At 37.3% G+C, this 22860-nt stretch overlaps 1 protein-coding gene across 4 annotated transcripts in view; it reads right to left on the minus strand.

The window, feature by feature from the left end:
• VMP1 (vacuole membrane protein 1) overlaps window positions 1-22821 on the minus strand; it is a 137697-nt gene extending 114876 nt beyond the window's left edge. Inside the window, exons 1-2 of one of the 4 annotated variants that reach the window (XM_032871901.1) lie at window positions 22702-22821; window positions 849-950 (exon numbers count right to left, since the gene is read on the minus strand). In XM_032871901.1, coding sequence (XP_032727792.1) covers window positions 849-924 — 76 coding nt within the window. In that variant the 5' untranslated portion in view covers window positions 925-950; window positions 22702-22821. Of the gene's footprint in view, window positions 1-848; window positions 951-3704; window positions 3725-22697 lie in introns of those variants that run through there. The other 3 variants (XM_032871902.1, XM_032871900.1, XM_032871903.1) reach the window with 3 other exon arrangements.
• Between the last annotated feature and the right edge of the window lie 39 nt (window positions 22822-22860).

Raw genomic sequence — 22860 nt, forward strand, 5'->3', positions numbered from 1 at the left:
CACATTCTGACTTTTTTGATATTTGTGTATTTAGGACTAGTATAATAAGTAACTTTATAATTTGCTTCTAAAGTTACAAAATGGCATGATAAAACTGAGCACCAAACAATACCAAATAAATACTTAACACGCCATAAGATTAACAAATACTAATCTTGTACCTAGAACACTCCTGATGTGACTGTGACTAGGCTGCTTCTGCTATCACTATCAAAATTCACCATATAGGCACTGGCCCATAATTCCACTTACTATGAGGAGTAAGCAAAAGATAATTACAGTAGTCTCCCCTTATCTGTAGGGGACATGTTCCAAGATCCCCAGTGGATGCCTGAAGCCACAGACAGTACTGAACCCTATATATATTTTTTCCTATATCTATATAGCTGTGATAGTTTAATTTATAAATTAGGTAGCAAGATTTACAGCGGTAATAATAAAACAATTATAAAAATATACTATAAGTTATATGAATGTTAACTCTCTCTCTCAAAGTGTCTTACTGTCCTTGAGATTGCGTGATATGATAAAATGTCTATGTGATGAGATGAAGTGAAGTGAATGATGTAGGCATTGTAACCTGGCATTGGGTTATTACTGACCTTCTAATAATCGATCATTCTGTTTCTGGACTGCAGTTGGCCACAGGTAACTGAAACCGTGGAAAAAGAAAATGCAGACAAGGGGCAGGGGGGACTTCTGTAATCTTATATAAGACATACAAGAATCTTATTTTCTTATTATATTAACAAAAGACAGTAAGTATCAGATATATTTCTATTTTACTTCAATGGAAAGGATATAATTTAAACCTGCAGATCTTCTCCCTCCAAACCACCATAATTTACCTGTGAAGCTTCCATTATATTGTTCCTTGTTCATTGCTAAACGTCTCTGGTCACAATTTTTTCCATTCTCTGCCATTTCATAGATCAATAACTCTTGAGGAGCTAATAAAGCAAATAAAATCCAATGATATGTTACATACTTCTACTTTGCATTTATGACTGAATAAAACTGAGAAACAACATGGTAGTAATACTCTGTATGTTATCTGAATAATGTGTTTACACTTTGATTTTCTTTTATAATCAAGATTTGAATAATTTGTATAGAAACTCTAATAGAAATAGTAAAAATATAAAAGCCATGTAGTTGTACACCTTTTTCAGTCATTCTAGTGATCTTCCAGATTAAAATTTAGAGGCAATTTGTCCACTGCAGAAGGAGATAAAATACTAGCACCTTCAAATATCGATAAGCTATAATATCTGAAGTTTGGCGGGGGGGCAAAGGGAGAGAGAGAATCTTTTTTTTAAAGATTTTTTAAATTTATTTGTCAGAGAGAGAGAGCGCACAAGCAGGGAAGCAGCAAGCAGAGGGAGAAGCAGGTTCCCCGCTGAGCAAGAAGCCCAATGTGGGACTCAATCCAGGACCCTGGGATCATGACATGGGCCGAAGACAGATGCTTGACCCACTGAGCCACCCAGGTGTCCCAAGAATCTTTTTTTTTTTTTTAAGATTTTATTTATTTAAGACAGAGAGACAGAGAGAGAACATCCTCACATGCACAAGCAGGGGAGGGGCAGAGGGAGAGGGAAAACAGGCTCCCAGCTGAATGCAGAGCCTGACACAGAGCTTAATCCCAGGACCCAGAGATCATGACCTGAGCCTAAGTCAGAGGCTTAACCGACTGAGCCACCAGGTGCCCCAAGAGAGAACCTTAAGCAGGCTCCATGCCCAGCACAGAGCCCAATATGAAGCTTGATTTCAAAACCCTGAGATCATGACCTGAGCTGAAATCAAGAGTCAGATGCTTAACTGACTGAGCCACCCAGATGCTCCTGAAGTTTTTCTGATTCATAATTTCATATTATACACACTACTCAAATTTTACCCATCTTTCATAGTTTTTTAAAGCATTATTAGAAAAAAATGGATTATACTACCAAACATGTCAAAAATGTTGATACACACCAAAGACAAATTAGGAAAAAATTCTACTGAAAAAAAAAAAAAATGGACCTAAAAAATAAAAATTATAAGTGTTTAAGATATGTTAAATGTACTCTTTATATCATGCTTCATATTACATGTAGAAGTATAAATTTTTACTTTAAATCCCTGTATTACAGGGGTGCCTGGGTGGCTCAATGGGTTAAACCTCTGCCTTTGGCTCGGGTCATGATCTCAGGGTCCTAGGATCGAGCCCCACATTAGGCTCTGTGCTTGGCAGGGAGCCTGCTTCCCCCACTCTCTCTGCCTACTTGTGATCTTTGTCTGTCAAATAAATAAATAAATATTTTTTTAAAAAGTCCTGTATTACAACATATAAATTGTGCTGACATAATTATTCTACACAAAAACACCAGATTGCCTATAACTGTCATCATTCTTCAGGTGTTAGTAAAGCAAATCTTTCTACTCAAGAAGCACAGTACTTCAGGGCACCTGGCTGGCTCTTGATTTTGGCTCAGGTCATGATCTCAGGGTGCTGCGATTGAGCTGATTCTCTCTCTCTCCCTCTGCCCCTATCCCCCATGCTTGCTCGCTCGCTCTCTCTCTCAAATTAAAAAAAAAAAAAAAAATTAAAAAAAAAAAAAAGGCAGCAGCAGCACAGTATTTTGAGCAAGTCTGCAAAGCAGTTTTTAATATACTCTGAATGTGCCAGGAATCCTGCTAGACCAGGATTACAGTATGATATGGTCATGGTTTTGTTTTTTTTTTTTAAGATTTTATTTATTTATTTGACAGACAGAGATTACAAGTAGGCGGAGAGGCAGGCAGAGAGAGAAGAGGAAGCAGGCTCCCTGCTGAGCAGAGAGCCCCATGTGGGGCTCGATCCCAGGACTCTGAGATCATGACCTGAGCCGAAGGCAGAGGCTTTAACCCACTGAGCCATCCAGGTGCCCCTGGTCATGGGTTTAATGTTCCTACAGTTTGTTCGTTGGAACTATTTTATTCTTAGACTAAAATTCTAACTATAATTACCACTTGCAAAATATATGCTTTGTAAAGGAAAATTAGTGAAAGACTATATATAAAAAGACTGAGCATAGAGTATACATTCATCACTTCAACAGAAGGTGTCTTCTTTAGACACAATCCATTTGTGGACACCTTTGTTTTCCTGCCATTATTTCTCAATAAGCAAATAAACACATCAGGAAATAAAGTATAGGTTTCCACTAGCACAGATGGATAGCCTGGAGTTGATGGTTATAAGGTTGAAAGTTTGAAAATCTTGATTTGCATCCCAAATTTGTCACTAACTAGTGGTGCGATCTTAAGCAAACCACATTTTTTTCCTAGATCTTTTCTTTTGTTTGCTTGTTGTTGTTATTATTGTTTAGATTTTATTTTTAAGTAATCTCTGCTCCCAACATGGGGCTCAAAGTCACAACCCCAAGCTCAAGAGTCACATGTTCTACCAACTGAGCCAGGCAGGCACCCCTATATCTTGATTTTCCGATCTACAAAATGAGAACAAATTCTCAATGTTGCAGGATTGGTAAGGATGAAAGAGTGTATGTGTGTTTTTGGGCATGCATGTGTATAACCACATCAAAAGGGTTGGAGGTATGTGAAGAAGTAAGTGCCTATACTAGAGAAACTACTTCATTGGTACATGCCTCATTGCTACCATTTCGTTGATGTCAGTGTCTTTCATTCAGTGCTTATTTTAAAAATTCTGGAATCTGTACCAGGCTCTGAAGACATAAATATGAATAACACAAGGTCCTTGTCCTCCAAAGGGTTCCTTCTTCTTCAAGGGAAGCCAGATGAGCACAGGATTTCACAAAATGAAACAGACATACAGTATCTAACTTAGTGGGAAGAAAACAGATTTTGGAGTCTAACAGAATGGATTCAAACTCAAACTCTGTACATATCTACTCCATGAGCTTGTACAAATTTCTAAATCTCTCTAAACAAGAGTTTCTTTAACCTGTAAAATAGAGATAACATGACACATCAAAGGGTTGTTATGAGGATCAAACAAGGTAATGTATATAAAATACTAATACACTGTCTCACTTTTCATATGAACTCAAGATATATACTAGTTGTAATGATGAGAAATAAAGTACAGGAGCAAATATGGGAGCTCAGAGTTCAGTATATTCAGAAGAGTTCATTAAAGCTGGAAATTTTGATTCTGCAAACTTAAGTCATACTTATGCGAAAATGTTTTCAAAAGATATAGTCCAAACAATTACAAAAAAAAGCTAAAATGAAGTTATTTTGTGAAAATATTCTAAAACAATTGGTTCACAAAATGTAAATGTATTCCACAAATCACGCTTTCTGAATAAAATTAACTGAGGATACTGAAGTGGACCAAAAAATAAAGCAGTGTAGGATTTTCTATCTTCTAATATTTAACTAGAAGCCATACTTAAGTTCTGTAAAAACTTAAAACTGGTACATTCATATTAAGACAAATTCTGTACCCAATTTTTTTTTCAGAGATGAACAGCCATTCACCTACGTTGCAATAAATAAAATGTAATTAATTTGTGGCAAAAAGATAAACAAGTCACAAAGGGGCATGTGTGCTATGAAAAAAAAAATCCTGGGAACCTGCTTCTCTCTCTCTCTCTCTCTCTCTGCCTGCCTCTCTGTCTACTTGTGATCTCTCTCTATCAAATCAATAAATAAAATCTTTAAAAAAAAATGAAAAAAAAATCCTAAAGCATGTCCCTCTGCAAAACAGCATAACTGACCTCATTTCCCTAGGTTTACTCTTTCCCATAGTATCACATTTAAGAGAGGGGCGCCTGGGTGGCTCAGTGGGTTAAGCCGCTGCCTTCGGCTCAGGTCATGATCTCAGGGTCCTGGGATCGAGTCCCGCATCGGGCTCTCTGCTCAGCAGGGAACCTGCTTCCCTCTCTCTCTCTGCCTGCCTCTCTGTCTACTTGTGATCTCTCTCTGTCAAATCAATAAATAAAATCTTAAAAAAAAAAAAAAAAAGAGATAAAAACTTCTGGGTGCCTGGGTGGCTCAGTCGGTTTTCTGCCTTTGCCACAGGTCATGATCCCAGGGTCCTAGGATGGAGTCCCGAATCAGGCTCCTTGCTAGAAGGATCAGGCTCCTTGCTCAGAAGGGAACCCACTTCTCCTTCCCCCTCTGCCTGTCCCTCTCTCTCAGCTTGTACTCTCTCTGTCTCTATCAAGTAAATAAAATCTTAAAAAAAAAAAAAAGATAAAAACTTTTATCCAAAACAATGAGTCCGTTTGAGTCCTTACTTATGACAATGGTATTATGCAACTGTTTGAAGATGTTTTTAAAGATATTGCAACAGGAATTTTCATTTGAGCAAATAATGTATTCTTACACAATATCTTAAAAAAGAAAGCAGCTTACTGACATTTCCTACTCAAAAAACTCTCTGGAAAACAAAACAGTCGGAATTTACTTTTGTAAGAAATAGCCAAGGGAACGAAGTTATTTTCTTTTAATCAGTCTACTTATTACAAAATAAGTTCAGAGTTTTAAAAACAACTTTTGGAAAACTTGTGCCATTCCCAAAAGAACTATAAATATAAAGCCAAACATGCAAAGAATCACCTGTGTTCTAAATAGTCAAGCTTATAGGGGTGCCTGGGTGGCTCTGTCATTAAATGTCTGCCTTCAGCTTGGGTCATGATCTCAGGGTCCTGGGATCAAGCCCTCCATTGGGCCCACTGCTCTGCAAGGAGCCTGCTTCTCCCTCTCCCAATCCCCCTGATTTTGTTCCCTCTCTCGCTCTGTCAAGATTTTATTTAGATAAAATCTTTAAATAAATAAGTAGTTAAGCTTACAAAAGCATGAAAACTTTTTTTGGACTTCAACCATTTTTAAAAATATTTTACACTATTTCTTGTCTTTTCAAACTCCCTTGAAAACATCCTCAATTCCTTCGTCTCCATCTTCCTCAATCATATTTACACTTAGCAAAACTGCACTGTCCCTGGAACAACCTGCATCCTTATGGTCTGTGTGAACAGGTGAATGTAACTGGCGAAAAATCACCCAACTCTTCAGCTATTTTAAATTCATACTCTCTCTCTCCTCTCTGAAAGTAAATAAATGAAGTCTTTAAAAAAAATTTTTTTTTGAAATTTGTGATGGCAGTCAGATTCCTATGCGTGGGGATAAATCCAAAGTATTCCTAGCCTGTTTATAGGACTGAAATCTCCTCAAATAGGAATCTAGCACATATTTCTGACATTCAGCGGAGCTTATTTTGCAGTGAAAGTTGTTATATCAATTTTAATAGCATGCAACTAAGTTAAGTTTTATTTTTAGGAATGAAATTGTTAAAATAAACTATAGGTGTATGGATAGGATTAGAAGACAAAAAAGGAAAGAAGCATAACTCAAATATCAAATAATAATTTTCATTGTGAAAATATATCTAGATAGAAGGAATGCTTTATAAAAGTTGCAGCTAGCAGATTTTAAATATAGCTGAAGCATTTAAAATGAAAGGTTGATATTAAGATATATGGGGTCTTTTGTTTCCAGCAGAAGTGCTGAGAAAATACTGCCAAAATCAGCTCACAAAGGTTCTTTATAGGTTGTACATCCACTGCTAAGACTATAATACTCTATTCATTTTAAACATTAGCTACACTTGTAATGCAAAAACAATGTGAAACTAAATTACTTTGAATTCCCTAAAGCAACACAGAACACATTTATGGATGACATGAAAATAGCAAATCCCAGAGTAATATCAGTGGAGAATTTAACAAGAAAAGGAAAAGAGTGATGAAGCCACAAATTCTAATTTTCTTGGCCACTGTATTCCAAAATAAAATGAACACACTTCTTTGGAAAAAAAAAATCATTTATTCAAATGACTCTACTTTCTCACAAAAATATTAAGTCAGGTTTCTCAATAATGCACACTGTTCTTCATACAAGGCATGCAAAGACAGCCAACTTGAATATTTCAGTAACCTTTCTTGCTTTTAGAAGTGTGTATAATTAGACTAGTATATTCATTCAAAGAGTACTTCAAAATAGCTGTATTATTTCTCTAGAACTATTAAGAAATTGAAATTTATTATTGGAAACTTAATAATCTAAACAAACAGTAATAAATATATTTTGACCAGTGAGGCTTTCATATAGTTTGTGCAGGGGTAAAAAGCCAAAGGTAATTCAACATCATGCACAATATCAGTGACTATTAGATCATCTGACTCTAGAAGCCAGAGATTATCACATGGTTGAGCAGTGTAAAAGTATGTTCTCTGAAAAATTCATTATTTGAATTAAGAATACATGAAAAAAGAAGTCTTTGAATCTTTCTGAACTTCTTTTTAAAAAAAAATATTTATTTATTTTCGAGGGAACGGAAGGTGGAGGTACAGAGAGGGAGAATCCTCAAGCAGCTTCACTGAACACGGAGCCCCACACGAGGCTCAATGCAGGGCTCAATCCCAGGACCCTGAGATTGTGACCTGAGCCAAAATCAAAAGCTGGCCACTTAACCAACTGAGCCATCAGGCACCCCTCTTTTTGAACTTTCTAAAGTCTATGGGAATTATACAAATTAAAACCCCAAGTTAGGATACAATTTAAAGGCATTTGAAATATATATATATATATATATATATATATCCCAATAATCAGTTAACTGGTTATGAAGGTATATATTTCTGGCTTAAAATGTCCCTCAACTTAATTTAGTGAAGTATAAAATACATTGAACAGTCTCCCAATTGTTGAAAAGGCCATTGCTCCAGATCTAATTTTTTTTTTTAAGATTTTATTTATTTATTTGACAGAGAGAGAGAGATCACAAGTAGGCAGAGAGGCAGGCAGAGAAAGAGTGGGAAGCAGACTCCCTGCTGAGCAGAGAGCCCGATGCGGGGCTCGATCCCAGGACCCTGGAATCATGACCTAAGCCGAAGGCAGAGGCTTAATCCACTGAGCCACCCAGGTGCCCCAGATCTAATTTTTAATTACATAAAATTTTAAGTAAAAATCCCTATTTTAAAAAGATACAACCTGGAGGACATTTTAGGGACCCCCTTCTTTGAGAGTTTCATAGGTTTGGGGGGAATGTTTATCTCTCATGTACAATATATAAAAATGTAATTCTATGTTCCTTTGGGTAAAAGCATGATACTATTTTAATACAGAAAATATGTAACTTGTAAAATTACAGTTTGAAAAATCCCATTTCTCATTTTCTCTCAATCTACTAAACGTTCACTCAGTTTTTCATAACCAATACAATCTTAGCAAATCATTTTCACTAAAAAGATGGGGGACTAAGGTTCCAAAGTTGGGAGATTCAGCTAACTGTGAGACCTTGGGAATGTTACTCCACATTTCTGCATCTCTCTTTCCCCACCCAATTATCAGGCACATATAATAAATTACTGCCATAATTTTCTTTCTATTCTAATACTCTAAGAACTCTACTTAGCCCAAGGTTAGGGTTTGGGTTTATGTAACAATAACTACTCTGTATAGTGATTTATAGTTTACATACAGATTAGCTAAACTGATACTAACAACTCTTTGTAGGGAACAGTTATTTTAATCCTTGCCTTCTACAAATGAGAAATTCAAGGGCTGGATGGGCCCTAAATTGTAATTCAGCAGCATATAAATGGAAAAGTGAGAGTCCAACCTCACGTTTCTACATCCAAATTTAATGCTTCTTCTACTACACAAAACAGTCCAGTGAGATCCTTTCAATTCTCACCAAGGAATTCCGGAGTCACAGAAAAAACAAAATGGTAATAAAATAGTTCCAAAAGTTTAACATGTTCTAGTATTTACAAACATTTCCCATTAGTAGAATCAGGAGAACATTCATCTCTGTCGATTCTCACAAACAGACAAATAACGGATTGTCATTAAAATCGGATGACTTTATCCTTGGTTCTTTCAGTCATTTCTTTGTGGGTTTTTACTATTTGTGTATGTCTGACAAAATTTTAAGTTCAGATTGCTTAACAGACTCCCTAACTTTACTGCCTCTAAAAACCTGGGGAATATAAACTAGCCCACACAAGTCATTAGTAAGAGAATAAGCTAAATCACAGAATATTTGTAAGTGACAAAGGCACACATTTCAGATTATTTAAATCAAAATGAAGGATTTTATCCATATAGTTCTAAGCTTTATGAGCAATGCAACAGATTTTTTAAATTATCCACAGTTTGGAAAAAATACTAGAACTTGCTGTATGTTATCCATCCACTGAAATGGTAGTAATGTTACCACTACACACATTAAGACTGGTAAATGGAAGTAACTGTTGGTATTTTTTGGTCATTCAACATTAAAGAGACCAGAATGATCTCAGCACCTTCTACTTTGAATTGTCATTGTTTGCCCACTTTAAAGGGTATTTTGGGTTTCATTTTCTCTTAAATATTAAATAGCTTCCCAATAATAATCATTTAGGAACCTTCACTTCTACCTTAAGAAAATTAGAACCTACTGAGTAGATAAAATATGATGTAATTATGTGTAACAATGAATTCTTAGCATCCACATGGCTTCAAGATAGAGTTTTATAAAATAATAAACTAAAATACTGCACATGGAAAAATGTAAATGAAACTTTTCAATAACATTTACTATGTGATGTCAGGTACATGTACTAGAAGGTTTGACAGTAAAATGGACCCTGGATTGGATATATTCTTTGAGAAATCACAGTTTCACAAAGGAAAGAGGCAGTCTCCAAGGTCCTCTTCCATCCCTTCAAAAAAATAAGTAAACTACACAACAGACCCAGAGAGACTGAATGCTGTGAGTTAGGTGATTGCGAGGCATGGTGGGAAAGGAAGAAAACCTGAGCAGTAGGAAAGAGACATATAGGAGCAACAGGCAATTCAAAGTCTCAAGCTACCCTGAGAAAAGATTCTGAGAGCAACATCCCTTCCCACCTCGAAGACTGAACTTTGAGGTGGGAAGCTGTACTAGTGACTTTCTCTTTGGGAAAAACCCATGAAGAAAAACAGAATGTCACGTCAAAATCTGCCACTTTGGCATACTGATCACTTTGAATTAAAGGCACTTTAAAGAAATGGCACTCCGTTTCTTAAAACGGACACTGTGACTTTCCTTTTTCTTCCTGAAAGTAAGAAAGAGAACTTCCGTGTAAAAGGTACCCTCCCTTTACCAGGAGGAAGGAAGACATTTTTATCACCAGAGATGGGAACTTAGGGCTGATAAACCTGTACAAACTTTGTCATATTAACCCTTATCTTCCTAGATATTTCTTCACCATTTACTACCTCTAGATCAAACTTCTTTGTCAATTCTTCACAAATTCATTGCTCTTGGTCTAAAAGGTATAAAAGCGTCCTGCTTTGGTCACTTCTTGGGGTCTTCATTCTCTTGTGAAGGCTCCCATTTACATGTAAAAAAATAAGTAAAGTTTGTATGCTTTTCTCCTATTAATATGTCTTGTATCAGTTTAATTCCTAGGTCCAGCAGGAGACCCAAAAAAGGCAGAGAATATTTCCTGGGCTACACCACAAAGGCCACTGATGTAGTCCCAAATCAGAGGTGCCTTTCTAGCTCTCAGCAGAAGTAGAAGTAAACCCTCTTTGTAAATTAGGTCTGCCGGACTCCAACACAATAAGATCAATCAATAAACTCACAAAAGTTCAGGAAACAAGCCATTAGCAGTATAGACTCCTCCAAATGACCCCACCAATCCCCTACCTCTTCAGGACAAGAAAACAGATATCAGAGATTCAAGTACAGATTAAGTGTATTATAGAATAGCTATGTATATAATGTTTACAGAACAAAAGATGCAATTATAAAGATGAACACATGATAAAAACTAATACACCTTATGAAAGAAAGAAAAGCAAATGGAACTTTTAGAAATAATAACTGTTGAAAATAAAAGCCAACGGATGGATTAAATGCATGGATCAAACACAGATGAAGTGAACTGGATGAGCTACCCAGGGAATTTATTAAGAACGCAGCAGAGATAAGATGGAAAATATAAGCAAATAAGAGACACAGGACGGAATGAGAAGGTCTATTATTTCTTTCATTGCAATCCCAGAAGAATATAAGGAATGGGATAAATGTAAATTCAAAAAGAAAAAGACCTAGAGCACCTGGATGGCTCAGTGAGTTAAAGCCTCTGCCTTTGGTTCAGGTCATGATCCTAGGGTCCTGGGATAGAGATCCGCATCAAGCTCTCTGCTCAGCAGGGAGCCTGCTTCCCCCCCCACCCCCGCTCCCAGCCCCGCCTGCCTCTCTGCCAAATAAATAAAAACTTAAAAAAAAAAAAAAAAGGATAAAGACCTAAAAATTCCGAAAATGAGTGCATCAATCTAGGAAGTAAAATATATCCCAAGTAGAACAAATAAAAATAAATCCCACCCAGAAAAACTGCAATCAAATTGCAGAACACTAAAGTAAAGAGGTCTTAATCTTGAAAGAAGTTGGAAAGAAAGGACGGATTGCTGGAAAGAACACTGGGGTGCTGGGGTGGCTCAGATGGTTAAGTGTCTGCCTTCAGCTCAGGTCATGATGTCTTTGGGTCCTGGGATTGAGCCGCACGTCAGGCTTCCTGCTCACCAAGGAGTCTGCTTCTCCCTCTGCCAATCCGCCTGCATGTGCTCTGTCTCTCTCGCTCTTTTTCTCTCAAACAAATAAATAAAATCTTTTAAAAAATAAAAATAAATAAAAAATATAAATGGAAGAACAGTTAGAATGAAAGCAGAATTCTCAACAGCAACATAAAAGCCAAAAAACAATGGAAAAATGTCAGTTTTCAGATAAAATAGTCTGTAACTGTGTGCCCAATAAAATAGACATTGATAGTAGCCAATAAGTAAGGGTATTTAACCAAGTATTGTCTAAAATAATAAGTGTCTTTAACAATAATTTTATTTTTTTAAAGATATTATTTATTTATTTGATAGAGATCATGAGTAGGCACAGAGGCAGGCAGAGAGAGAGGGGGAAGCAGGCTCCCTGCTGAGCAGGGAGCACGAATCGGGGCTCGATCCCAGGACCCTGGGATCATGATCTGAGCCGAAGGCAGAGGCTTTAACCCACTGAGCCACCCAGGCGCCCCTGTAACGATAATTTTAAAAAGAATTGCAATTTGGATAATGACATATAACTCTGGAAGAGAAAGATGAGAGCTAACATGTCCTAAAGTTGGGGAGTTTCAAAATAGTACTTGATAGAAAAAGTCCAAGTAGTCCAAATATGCCAGTAATTAAACAATAACAGTTTGTCACTTTGAAAAGGTTGCAAATTGTATTTTTTAAAAAATCCATGATTTTTTACAAGGACACAGAAAGGCTGAAAATGGGATGCCTGGGTGGCCCAGTCGTTAAGCGGCTGCCTTCGGCTCAGGTCATGATCCCAGGGTCCTGAAATTGAGCTCTACATTGGGCCCCCTGCTCTGCAAAGAGCCTCCTTCTCCCTCTCCCATTCCCCCTGCTTGTGTTCCCTCTCTCACCATGTCTCTCTCTGTCAAATAAATAAATAAAATCTTAAAAAAAAAAAAAGCTGAAAATAAGACAAAAGATAGAGGTCATAATTAGGGACAGCGAACATAATGATAAAAAAGATTTAACTCAGTAGGAAGACAGAACAATTCTAAATTTGAAAGCACCAATACAATATAGCATCAAAATTTAGAACATAAAAATTGTTAAAAATACCCAGAGCAATGGATAAATCCAACCTTATACTAGGAGATTTCAAAACAACTATTAGTTACTGGTATTTCAAGCAAACAAAAACAATGTTAAGCAATGATAAAAGATTTTAACGATACAATTAAGAAATAAAATGTGGGGGGCAGCTGGGTGGCTCAGCTGGTTAAGCATCTGCCTTTGGCTCAGGTCATGATGCCAGGATCCTGGGATAGAGTCCCTGATCAGCTCCCTACTCAGAAGGGAGTCTGCTTCTCCCTCTGCCCCTCCCCCCAATTAATGTGCAAGCCCGCTCTCTCTCTCAAAAAAAAAAAAAAAAAGAAAATCTTTGGGGGAAAAAAAAGAATAAAATTTCCTTAAAAACTAATGTAGGAATAGATACATATAAAATTCAACATCTCACATTTAGAAAACACAAATTTTTTCATATGCTACTTATGATTAAGCTAAGAAACCAGTATTAACATATTCCAAAGAATGGGCATCATAGATTACATTCTCTGAAAACTCAGAAATTATGTCAAACAAGGAGGGCCTGGGTAGCTCAGATCATGATCCCAGGGTCCTGGGATTGAGCCCCACGTCATCCAGCTCCCTGCTCAGCGGGAGTCTGCTTCTCCTTCTGAACCTGTCCCCCACAACATGCTCTTGCACCCACACACACTCTTTCTCAAATAAAAGCTTAAAAAAATTATGTCAAACTTGAGTAACAAAAATGTAACATTTGTACATACTTAGAAGTAATGCACACAGTTTTAAATATAAACTCATGGGTCAAAATAAGAGAAAACTGAAAAATGCTCAGAACTACTAGAACTAATAAATGAATTTAGCAAGGTCACAGATTAAAGGTCAAACCAACACTCTTTCTATTAAATACCTGGAATAAACAATTAGAAAATTAAATTTGAGAAATTTCATTTACAACAGCATCTAAAACATAAAATACTTGAGGTAAGTTTAACAACATACGTAAAAGACCTATTCTAAAAAAATAAGAAATTACAGAGGGTCTAAACACATGGGGAAATATACCAAGTTCATTATTTGAAAAACCTGATATTGTCATTATGACAATTTCTCTCAAACTGATATATAGGTTTAATGCAATCTCAAGCAAACTCTTTTTTTTTTTTCTTTAAAGATTTTATTTGAGAGCAAGAGTGAGAAAGCAAGTGCAGGAGAAGGGGGAGTGGCAGAGGGAGAAGGAGAGGGCGATGCAGACTCCCCGCGGAGTGCAGAGCTGATGATATTCAGTGGATCCCAGGACCCTGAGATCATGACCTGAGCAGAAGTCAGATGCTTAACCAAATGAGCCACCCAGAACTTCTTAAGAAAGCTTTTTTAAAAATCAAAAGTGATAAGTGGATTCAAATTTATATGGAAATGCAAAGAACTTAGAATACATTAAACAATTTGGTTAAAGAACAAAGTTGTAAGACTTGCACAACTGACTTCGGAATTTATTATAAAGCTAGAGTACTGATTAGTATGGTTCTGGCAAAAGGACAGACATAGATCAGTGAACAGAACAGAGAGTACATAACTAGACCCACATATACTGGGTCAGTTAATTTTCAACAAAGGTACGCAGCAATTCAATGGTGAAAAGAAAGTCAATTCAATGGTGAAAGTCTTTTCAACAAATAGTACTAGAATAACTGAATATTCTTATGAAAAAGTAAACATCGACCCTTATTTCTCAAACGCAACTACTGATTTGAAATGGATCATAGAACTAAACCTAAGAACGAATACTATAAAGCTTCTAAGAAAAAAAAAAAAACAGGAGAAAATCTTTGCAATCTTGGAGTAGACAAAAATGTTTCTTAGGATTTAAAAAGCATAAACCATAAAAGAGAAAATTGATAAACTGGACTTTACCAAGTTTAAAACTTTTGTGCTTTGAAACATTGTTAAGAAAACCAAAAAGGTAAGCCACAGAATGAGAGAAAATACTTGCAAGATACATGTATCTGACAAAGTTCTTGTGTCCAGAGTATCTCTCTCTCTCTACACACACACACACACACACACACACACACACACTAGTAATAAAGAATGAAGGTTGTTTTGTATAGGTATGGAAATAGAGAAAGCAACCAAGAAATATAAGAAATGGGCATTTCAAAAGATTTTTGTATTTTTGGAACTCTTTATGGCAAGACAGAGCAGTAGGGAAAGGAGAGGTTATTCAAATTGGTTATCCATATAAGGAGAGAAAAAGTGGATTACTACTTTGAGCCATGCACAAAATTCCATTCCAAATGAATTAACAATTTAAAAGTAGAAAAGCAAAACTTCTAGAAGAAAATATAAATACCTTTTTGCCTTGGGATAGGGAATGGTTTCTTAAGACACACAAAATAGAGCTACCCATAAGGAAAAGACTAATAAATAGAACACTGAAATTAAAGCTCAAATTCATTACAAGGTATCTTAAGTGAAAAGATAAACCAGAGAAACACATAACTGAAAAGGACTAAGTAGGTCACTTATATAAAGAATTAAAAATATTAAGAAAAAGATAACCCAGGGCGCCTGCGTAGCTTAGTGGGTTAAGCCTCTGCCTTCGGCTCAGGTCAAGATCCCAAGGTCCTGGGATCGAGCCCCGCATCGGGCTTTCTGTTCAGCAGGGAGCTTGCTTCCCCCTCTCTCTCTGCCTCCCTCTCTGCCTACTTGTGATCTACCTGTCAAATAAATAAGTAAATAAATAAATCTTTAAAAAAAAAGAAAAAGTTAACCCTACAAAAGCAAAACAGACAAAAGACATAAAGACATAAAGAGGCATAGCAGAGGACATATGTATGGCTGATGATGAAGATACCGACTTGATCTCACTGACAATCAAAAAAATATAAATCAACGTCACAATGAGATACCATTTTTATCCAGTATACTTTACTATGTAACAATTTAGTTCCAAAATATAGTGATATCCCTATGATTATTTAATAAAAAAATTTAAGGAAAGTTCTTTTGTCCCACTGAAGCAGTATTAAAAATCTCCTATAAACAGATCTTAAAAACTAGTAAGGGGCAGAAGAACCTTGCATATTCTCTTTGATTAAATACTTTTTGCAATGTGGAGACTTGAGAGTTTCTGGAAAGAACCGGACTCAACAATATGGAAGTGGTTAGTCAGATCATCAATTTTAACTTCACCGGATTTTGATCTATTTAACCGTAGAGCAAGATTTGACAGACCTGGCCCTTTTTTTCTTTCATTTTCTTTTCAAAAAGATTTTATTTATTTGGGGCACCTGGATGGCTCAGTGGGTTAAAGTCTCTGTCTTCAGCTCAGGTCATGATCCCAGGGTCCTGGGATAGAGCCTGCATTGGGCTCTCTGCTCAGCAGAGAGCCTGCTTCCCCATCTCTCTCTCTGCCTACTTGTGATCTGTCAAGTAAATAAATAAAATCTTTAAAAAAAAAAGATTGTATTTATTTATTTGTCAGAGAGAGAGAGTACATAAGCAAGGGGAGCTGCAGGAATGGAGAGAAGCACGCTCCTTGCTGAGCAAAGGACTGAGCCCAATGTGGGACTCAATCCCATGACCCTGGGATCATGATCTGAGGCAAAGGCAGACGCTTAACTGACTAAGCCACCCAGGCATCCCAGAGCTGACCCTTTCTTGAAAGAATTCTGAATAAGTAAAAACTTTCACATGCTTTACATATGTTATACCTATATACACATATATATGTATATGTGTGTATATATAGATGAAAAAAATGAAAAATCGTGTTTCCCTCAGTCCCTCACCTAGTACACTCCCTGCTAGGTATAACCACCTTTATCAGTTTTGTGTATCTGATCATTCTTTAAAAAAAAAAAAAAGAAAGATTTTTGGGGGCGCCTGGGTGGCTCAGTCTGTTAAGCGTCTGCCTTCGGCTCAGGTCATGATCCCAAGGGCCTGTGATCAGGCCCCGCATTGGGCTCCCTGCTAATCAGGGAGCCTGCTTCTCCCTCTCCTCCCACTCCTGTTCTATCAGTCTCTTTCTCTCTCTCTCAAATAAAATCTTTTAAAAAAATAAGAATAAAGAAAAATAATTTTTAAAAAGATTTTTTATTTATTTGTCAGAGAGAGAGAGAGAGAGAGCACAAGCAGGAGGAGCAGCAGGTAAAGGGCCAACGTGGCACTCAATCCCAGGGACCTGGAATCATGACCTGAGCAGACACTTAATGGACTGAGACACCCAGGTGTCCCTCTGATCATTCTTTCTTCACACACTCCTTGGACCCCTTTTGCCAGTTCTCTTTTACTTAACCTGGGCCCTCTCCTATTCCCTGTCTCTCCAAGTGATTTTTCTGGTCCTGTAGTTTAAAATACTAGCCTGAATTTATATCTCTGGTCTTAATCTCTAGATCTGTAAACCTACAACACATCTGGATGATTCCTAAGCATCTCAAATTTAACATGTCCTTTCTTCCTTATTCCCATCCCCCCTTTTGTAACAAACCTGGTCTCCCCAAATCTTCCCTTTCCCAGTTCTTGGCATAACCATCCACCCCGTTACTAAATCCAGAAGCATAGTCATTCCTGACTCTTCTCATTTCCCTACTCATCACATCTAATCCAGGACCCAGTCCTATTTCAAATATATTTAGTATCCACCTACAGCTCTCCACTTTTTTGTCACCACTCGGGTCCAGGCCATCTTCATCTCTCACATAGATTACTGCCATGGACTCCTAATTTCTCTTTCTACTTTTATTCTTGTCCACTTCAATTCATCCTTCACATATAAACAAGAGTGGACTTCTTATAAATCCTATTACTCCCCTACTTGAAACTGTAGAACGACTTCCTATTACAGTCAAAATCAAATCCAAATTCATTTCCATGGCCTGCAAAATTCTATATAACGTGGACCATGAATATGTCTCCTACCTCATTTCAGGTTGCTATATTCCAAATATACTGTACTAGAGTCTCAAAAAGGCACATATCCGCATTAACTCGGGACCCTTTTTTACTTCATAATATTTATTACACTGTGTTTATTCTTTCATTTTTGTATTTACTTTTTACTCTGTTAGGTTCCCGACTGAAATACTTGTTTCTCTATTAGGCTCCCAACTAAAATATGTCTTTTCTTCCCACTGTTTCCCCCCCAAAACCTGGTAAAGGACCAAGATATAAGACTTTTGCTCACTGACTGGATGAATGAACAGATATGGCAATAGATGTCATTGCAGAATAATCTTCCCATACAAAGAAAGTAAGTGCTAGAAAATATCATTAAACATCAAATTCTCAAATTTCAATCTCAAATTCCGTTATGGCTTACACAAATAATGTGAACTATTAACAATAATATAAAAAGGTTGACAGAATAGCCCACAGGAATATATCATTTTTTAAAAGAATCTCATATATGTTGTAAAATATACACACAATGAAATGTATATATATTTATTTACTGAACCTTCACTAAAACTGACTAAACAACATGCATCCTGATGTTTATAGCAGCATATTAACAATAGCCAAATTATGGAAAGAACCCAAATGTCCATCAACTGATGGATAAAGATGTGGTGCATGCATACACACACACACACACACGGATTATTACTCAGCCAACAAAAAGAATGAAATCTTGACCTTTGCAAAGACATGGATGGAGCTAGAGTGTATTATGCTAAGTGCAATAAGTCAGAGAAAGACAAATACCGTATGATTTCACTCACATGTTGAAGTTAGGAAACAAAACAGATGAACAAAGGGAAGGGGAAAAAAGGAGAGGGTAACAAAATATAAGAGACTCAATTATAGAGAGCAAACTGAGGGTTGATGGAGGGAGGTGGGCAGGGAATGGGCTAAATGGGTGAAAGGCATTAAGGAGGGCACTTTGGTGAACACTATATATATGTGATGAATCACTAAATTCTACTTCTGAAACCAATATTACCCTATATGTTAACTAACTAAAATTTAAATAAAAACTTGAAACAAAACAAAACAAAAATACTGAGCAAACAATGATTAAGGTAGCAGCAATGAAAAGATATGCTTTCAAAAAGGACTGGGAAAGAGTTCTCTCAGCAACTGCTCAGCAGACTACATGATGGTAACATGGTAACAGTCATTGTTAACTACATGCCATTCCGAATGCTTCACTTAAATCTATTCATTTAACCCTAACAGTAAAGGTACTGACTTCATTGTCCAGGAGGAAATTGAGACGGAAAGAGGTCAAGTAACTAGCCCAAGGGTTGCACAGCAGTAAGAGCTGGAATTTGAAACAAGGCAATCTAGCTTATTAGTCCTGGCTCTTAACACTATCTATCTAGTCCTTCCAAAAAAATCCATAGAGACCAAGCTTATGATTAAAGAACTTCAAGAACAAGAGAAAACATCACAATGAACTACTGAAAAGACTATGTATCTCTGAATACCGCAAACTCTTCAGCAATTACCATTAAGCTGGGATAAGATTACTCAGTGGGTTGCCCTTGCTTAATTCAAAAATGCCTTAAGCTTTAAATGGCTTAATCTTTTATCTGACACAGAAAAGTATCACCTGTTCAAATTTCCAAAACCTTCAAGGAACATAATATTTTTAAATGAGCTTTACAGAGCGTTTACATAATACATAGTATCAGTTTGGCAAACCCTATACAAAGCTGCTTTACCAGAGTTTCTTTCTTTTTTTTTTTTTTTAAGATTTTATTTATTTATTTGACAGACAGAGGCCACAAGTAGGCAGAGAGGCAGGCAGAGAGAGGAAGGGAAGACGGCTCCCTGCTGAGCAGAGAGCCTGATGTGGGGCTCTATCCCAGCACCCTAGGATCATAACCTGAGCCGAAGGCAGAGGCTTTAACCCACTGAGCCACCCAGGCACCCCTTTACCAGAGTTTCTTGAAGCAATAAACTCTTTAAAAGTTTACCCCTCAAAGTATCTGCAAGTCTGTGAAGGCAGATTATTAACTAATACAACAACAATCACTTAACTCATCCAATTTGTTTCTGAGGTTAGTAAAGATCCTGTACTCTAGTGTTTATTTCTATACCAAAGAGAAAGAAAGAGACACCAACAAAGAGCACTGGGCAAAAGAGCAGTGATAATAATTATCTAGCTCTCTGATCTCCAATAAAGGAGATAGACTAAACAGGTTTTGTGAAATCAGTAGGAGCAAAACGGTTCTTATTAAGACAAAGAGTTAGAGATTCCTACAGTGGCTATCTACCCAAAATAAAATACAGAAATGACTCTACAGATTAACATATAATTAATATAACAGAATATTAAAATTACAAAGAACTGGGGGAAATTTTTTTAGCAGGAACAAAGAAATTAATACAGTTTCCTACGTATTACCAACAACATTCGTTCAGTAGAGACGTGTAACAAAGATACTCTTTTCCACTTGTCAGAAAGAAGACACCTTGATATCTGATAGTAATGAAGTATGAATTCAGAATAACTTTTCTGAAGAACAGAATTTTTTTTTTCTTTCCTTATTCCATTCCACTGCAAATACTGCCAAGCACAGTGTTTTTGTTTTCTTAGAATTTACAAGACTAAATAAGCTAAAAAGGGGAAACATGTATACCTATAAATACCTTTAACACATGAAAGCAATCATTTTCATGCAAACCAGGAAATATTTCCAAACTATAAAGAGATGCCTGGAGACAACCTTAGCAGAACAGAAAGAACACTTGGGACCTCAATTCCAGTTCAGGTTCTGGTACTACCTAAATCATATGACCTCAGGCAAGCCAATTACTGATTGCTGCTGAGGAAGAATACAATTATATGTTCACAGAGGTTGATTCTAATTCCAAATATTGCTTTCAATGGGTATCAGTAAAATGACAGGGTTTTTTTTACTTAATAATGTAAACAAGGCTACTTTTAACCATTAGTTAACTATATATAAGCACCTTCCTCTGTACTTGGAAATTTTTTTTTTTTAAGATTTTTATTTATTTGACAGAAATTACAAGTAGACAGAGCAGCAGGAAGAGAGAGAGGAAGGGAAGCAGGCTCCCTGCTGAGCAGAGAGCCCGACGTGGGGCTGGATCCCAGGACCCCAGGATCATGACCTGAGCTGAAGGCAGAGGCTTCAATCCAATAAGCCACCCAGGCGTCCCTGTGCTTGGAAATTCTTAAGTGACAATACACAATGACCAACAAAGATCAGATTTAAACCCCCAAATGCAAAACTATATTCATTTTCCAGTCACCTACTTATTAACCATGGTGACTAATCAATGGGTTATAGTATCAAGCTATTCCTAGGTAGCTTTTATTGGGTTCAAAAGTAGGACAAAGATCATCTCAGGAAAGTGTGTGATATTTTCAGATAAATAACACACTTAATATAAAACTTAAAACTGTGAAATGATACAAGCAACAGAATTCCGCACTGATATATTTCCAGTTTTCAGAGTAAACTAACATCACCGTATTTTCATTTCTACAGTGATTTCCCATTTCCCACCTCACTTAATCACTGTGACAATCCTTTGAAATAAGTAAGCAGTATTTTACCAACACAATCCAGACCACCTTAGAAAGTTAGGTAACCTATCAATCATTATTCTAGAATGCAAATCACAGAAATTAAACTGTATTAATCAAGTAGGATATATCCCTCAATGGGGGGGGAGCTTTAATGTTTTAAGGTAATACAGGCAAAGAAATAAAATATAAAAGATTTCTACTATAGAGTCATTTCACACCCATACAAATAGGCCCCATTTGTCTAGGTACCATCATCACTCTTCCAAAGGTCAATAAAAACACATTATAGAATGCATAAAATGTTGTCTAATAAATAATTTCTTACTATCACTTATGCTAAAAATACACGACTAAAATCACAGCTCATGGGGCGCCTGGGTGGTTCAGTGGGTTAAAGCCTCTGCCTTCAGCTCAGGTCATGGTCCCAGTGTGCTGGGATAGAGCCCCACACTGGGCTCTCTGCTCAGCAGGGAACCTGCCTCCTCCTCTCTCTCTCTGCCTGCCTCTCTGCCTACTTGTGGCCTCTGTCTGTCAAATAAATAAATAAAATCTTAAAAAAAAATAAATAGAATCACAGCTCACAATACAATTAATAGGCAGTAGCTGTAGGAACATTAAATTCTCTATCATTACAACACCAGAAAAACTTGTACAAGCTTCTCCAGAAGATCAGTGTAGTCTTGTCTACAATTTTTCTGACATCAACCTCAAAGGAGAATTGAAAAACATTAATAAGTTAGGAAAAGCAGCCGTCTTGCCATGGTAGCTAAACAGTTCTAGAACCTATATGAGATTTTTGCATGGATTTGCAGAAAAAACAAAAGATAATAATAGTTTAAACCTACTGGAGGTCATTAAGTAATCTTAGCGTGACACAGGGCCACATATGTCTTCCTGGAAGTTTAGAGATTAGGCTGACCTCCAGGTTTTATTGCAAATACCTCCACTGTAATAGAAGAAAAAGGTGTGGAGGCGGGGGCAGTTAGGGACTTGGAAGCGGAAGAGAACCCTACTCTTCATAAAGTAGGAGATCCGTGAGGGGTCTTTGCAAAAGATCAACGGAGCGAAGGCCCCATTCCCTTGGCCACAGACGCTTAAGACGGCACTTACATGCCTGAATTTTGTTTAGCAGCGAATACGTTTAATATCATGTGTTACCATGTCAGTGGTTGGGGAGGTCAAACTGACAGGTCCTGAGAAACAGCTTGGTCATCAGCAGCGAGGATCTCATTTACTCTGAGGTCCTAGACGCCCAGGGAGGAAGAGATGAGTACTGTACAGAGCTTAGAACAGCTTCCAAGTCCGCGACAATGAGAGCGAATGGTAGGAAACCCGTGGATGGGTTCACTGTACTGGTAGCCAACCATGAAGAGGTGTCCCAGATAACCTGGCTACCGCCAGACTGAGACACAGAGCCAGCAGCGCCCTAAAACACTGCCTGAAGTCGAAATTACGGTGCCCCAGATCTGCATGGTCTAAGTGGCAGAGATGCGGAAGAAGTCAAGCTCTGAGGATAGTCTCAGGCTTCCGTCCCCAATTCCACGCGCTGGCTTACCTACCCGCTCTGACCCCGGCTTCTCCGGATCTCAGGATCCTGCAAGCCGCTCGAGACCGCCTCTCACACCCGCCGCTGGGGTCCGGCCAACCGGAACTCACAGGCGTCACTTCCGGTCCGTTACCCACCCCCCCTCCACCCCCTCCGGGGACCTCCTCCAAAA

Source organism: Lontra canadensis, unplaced genomic scaffold (genome assembly GCF_010015895.1).
Source record: "Lontra canadensis isolate GAN:19392208 unplaced genomic scaffold, GSC_riverotter_1.0 scaffold43, whole genome shotgun sequence".
Taxonomy (NCBI): domain Eukaryota; kingdom Metazoa; phylum Chordata; class Mammalia; order Carnivora; family Mustelidae; genus Lontra; species Lontra canadensis.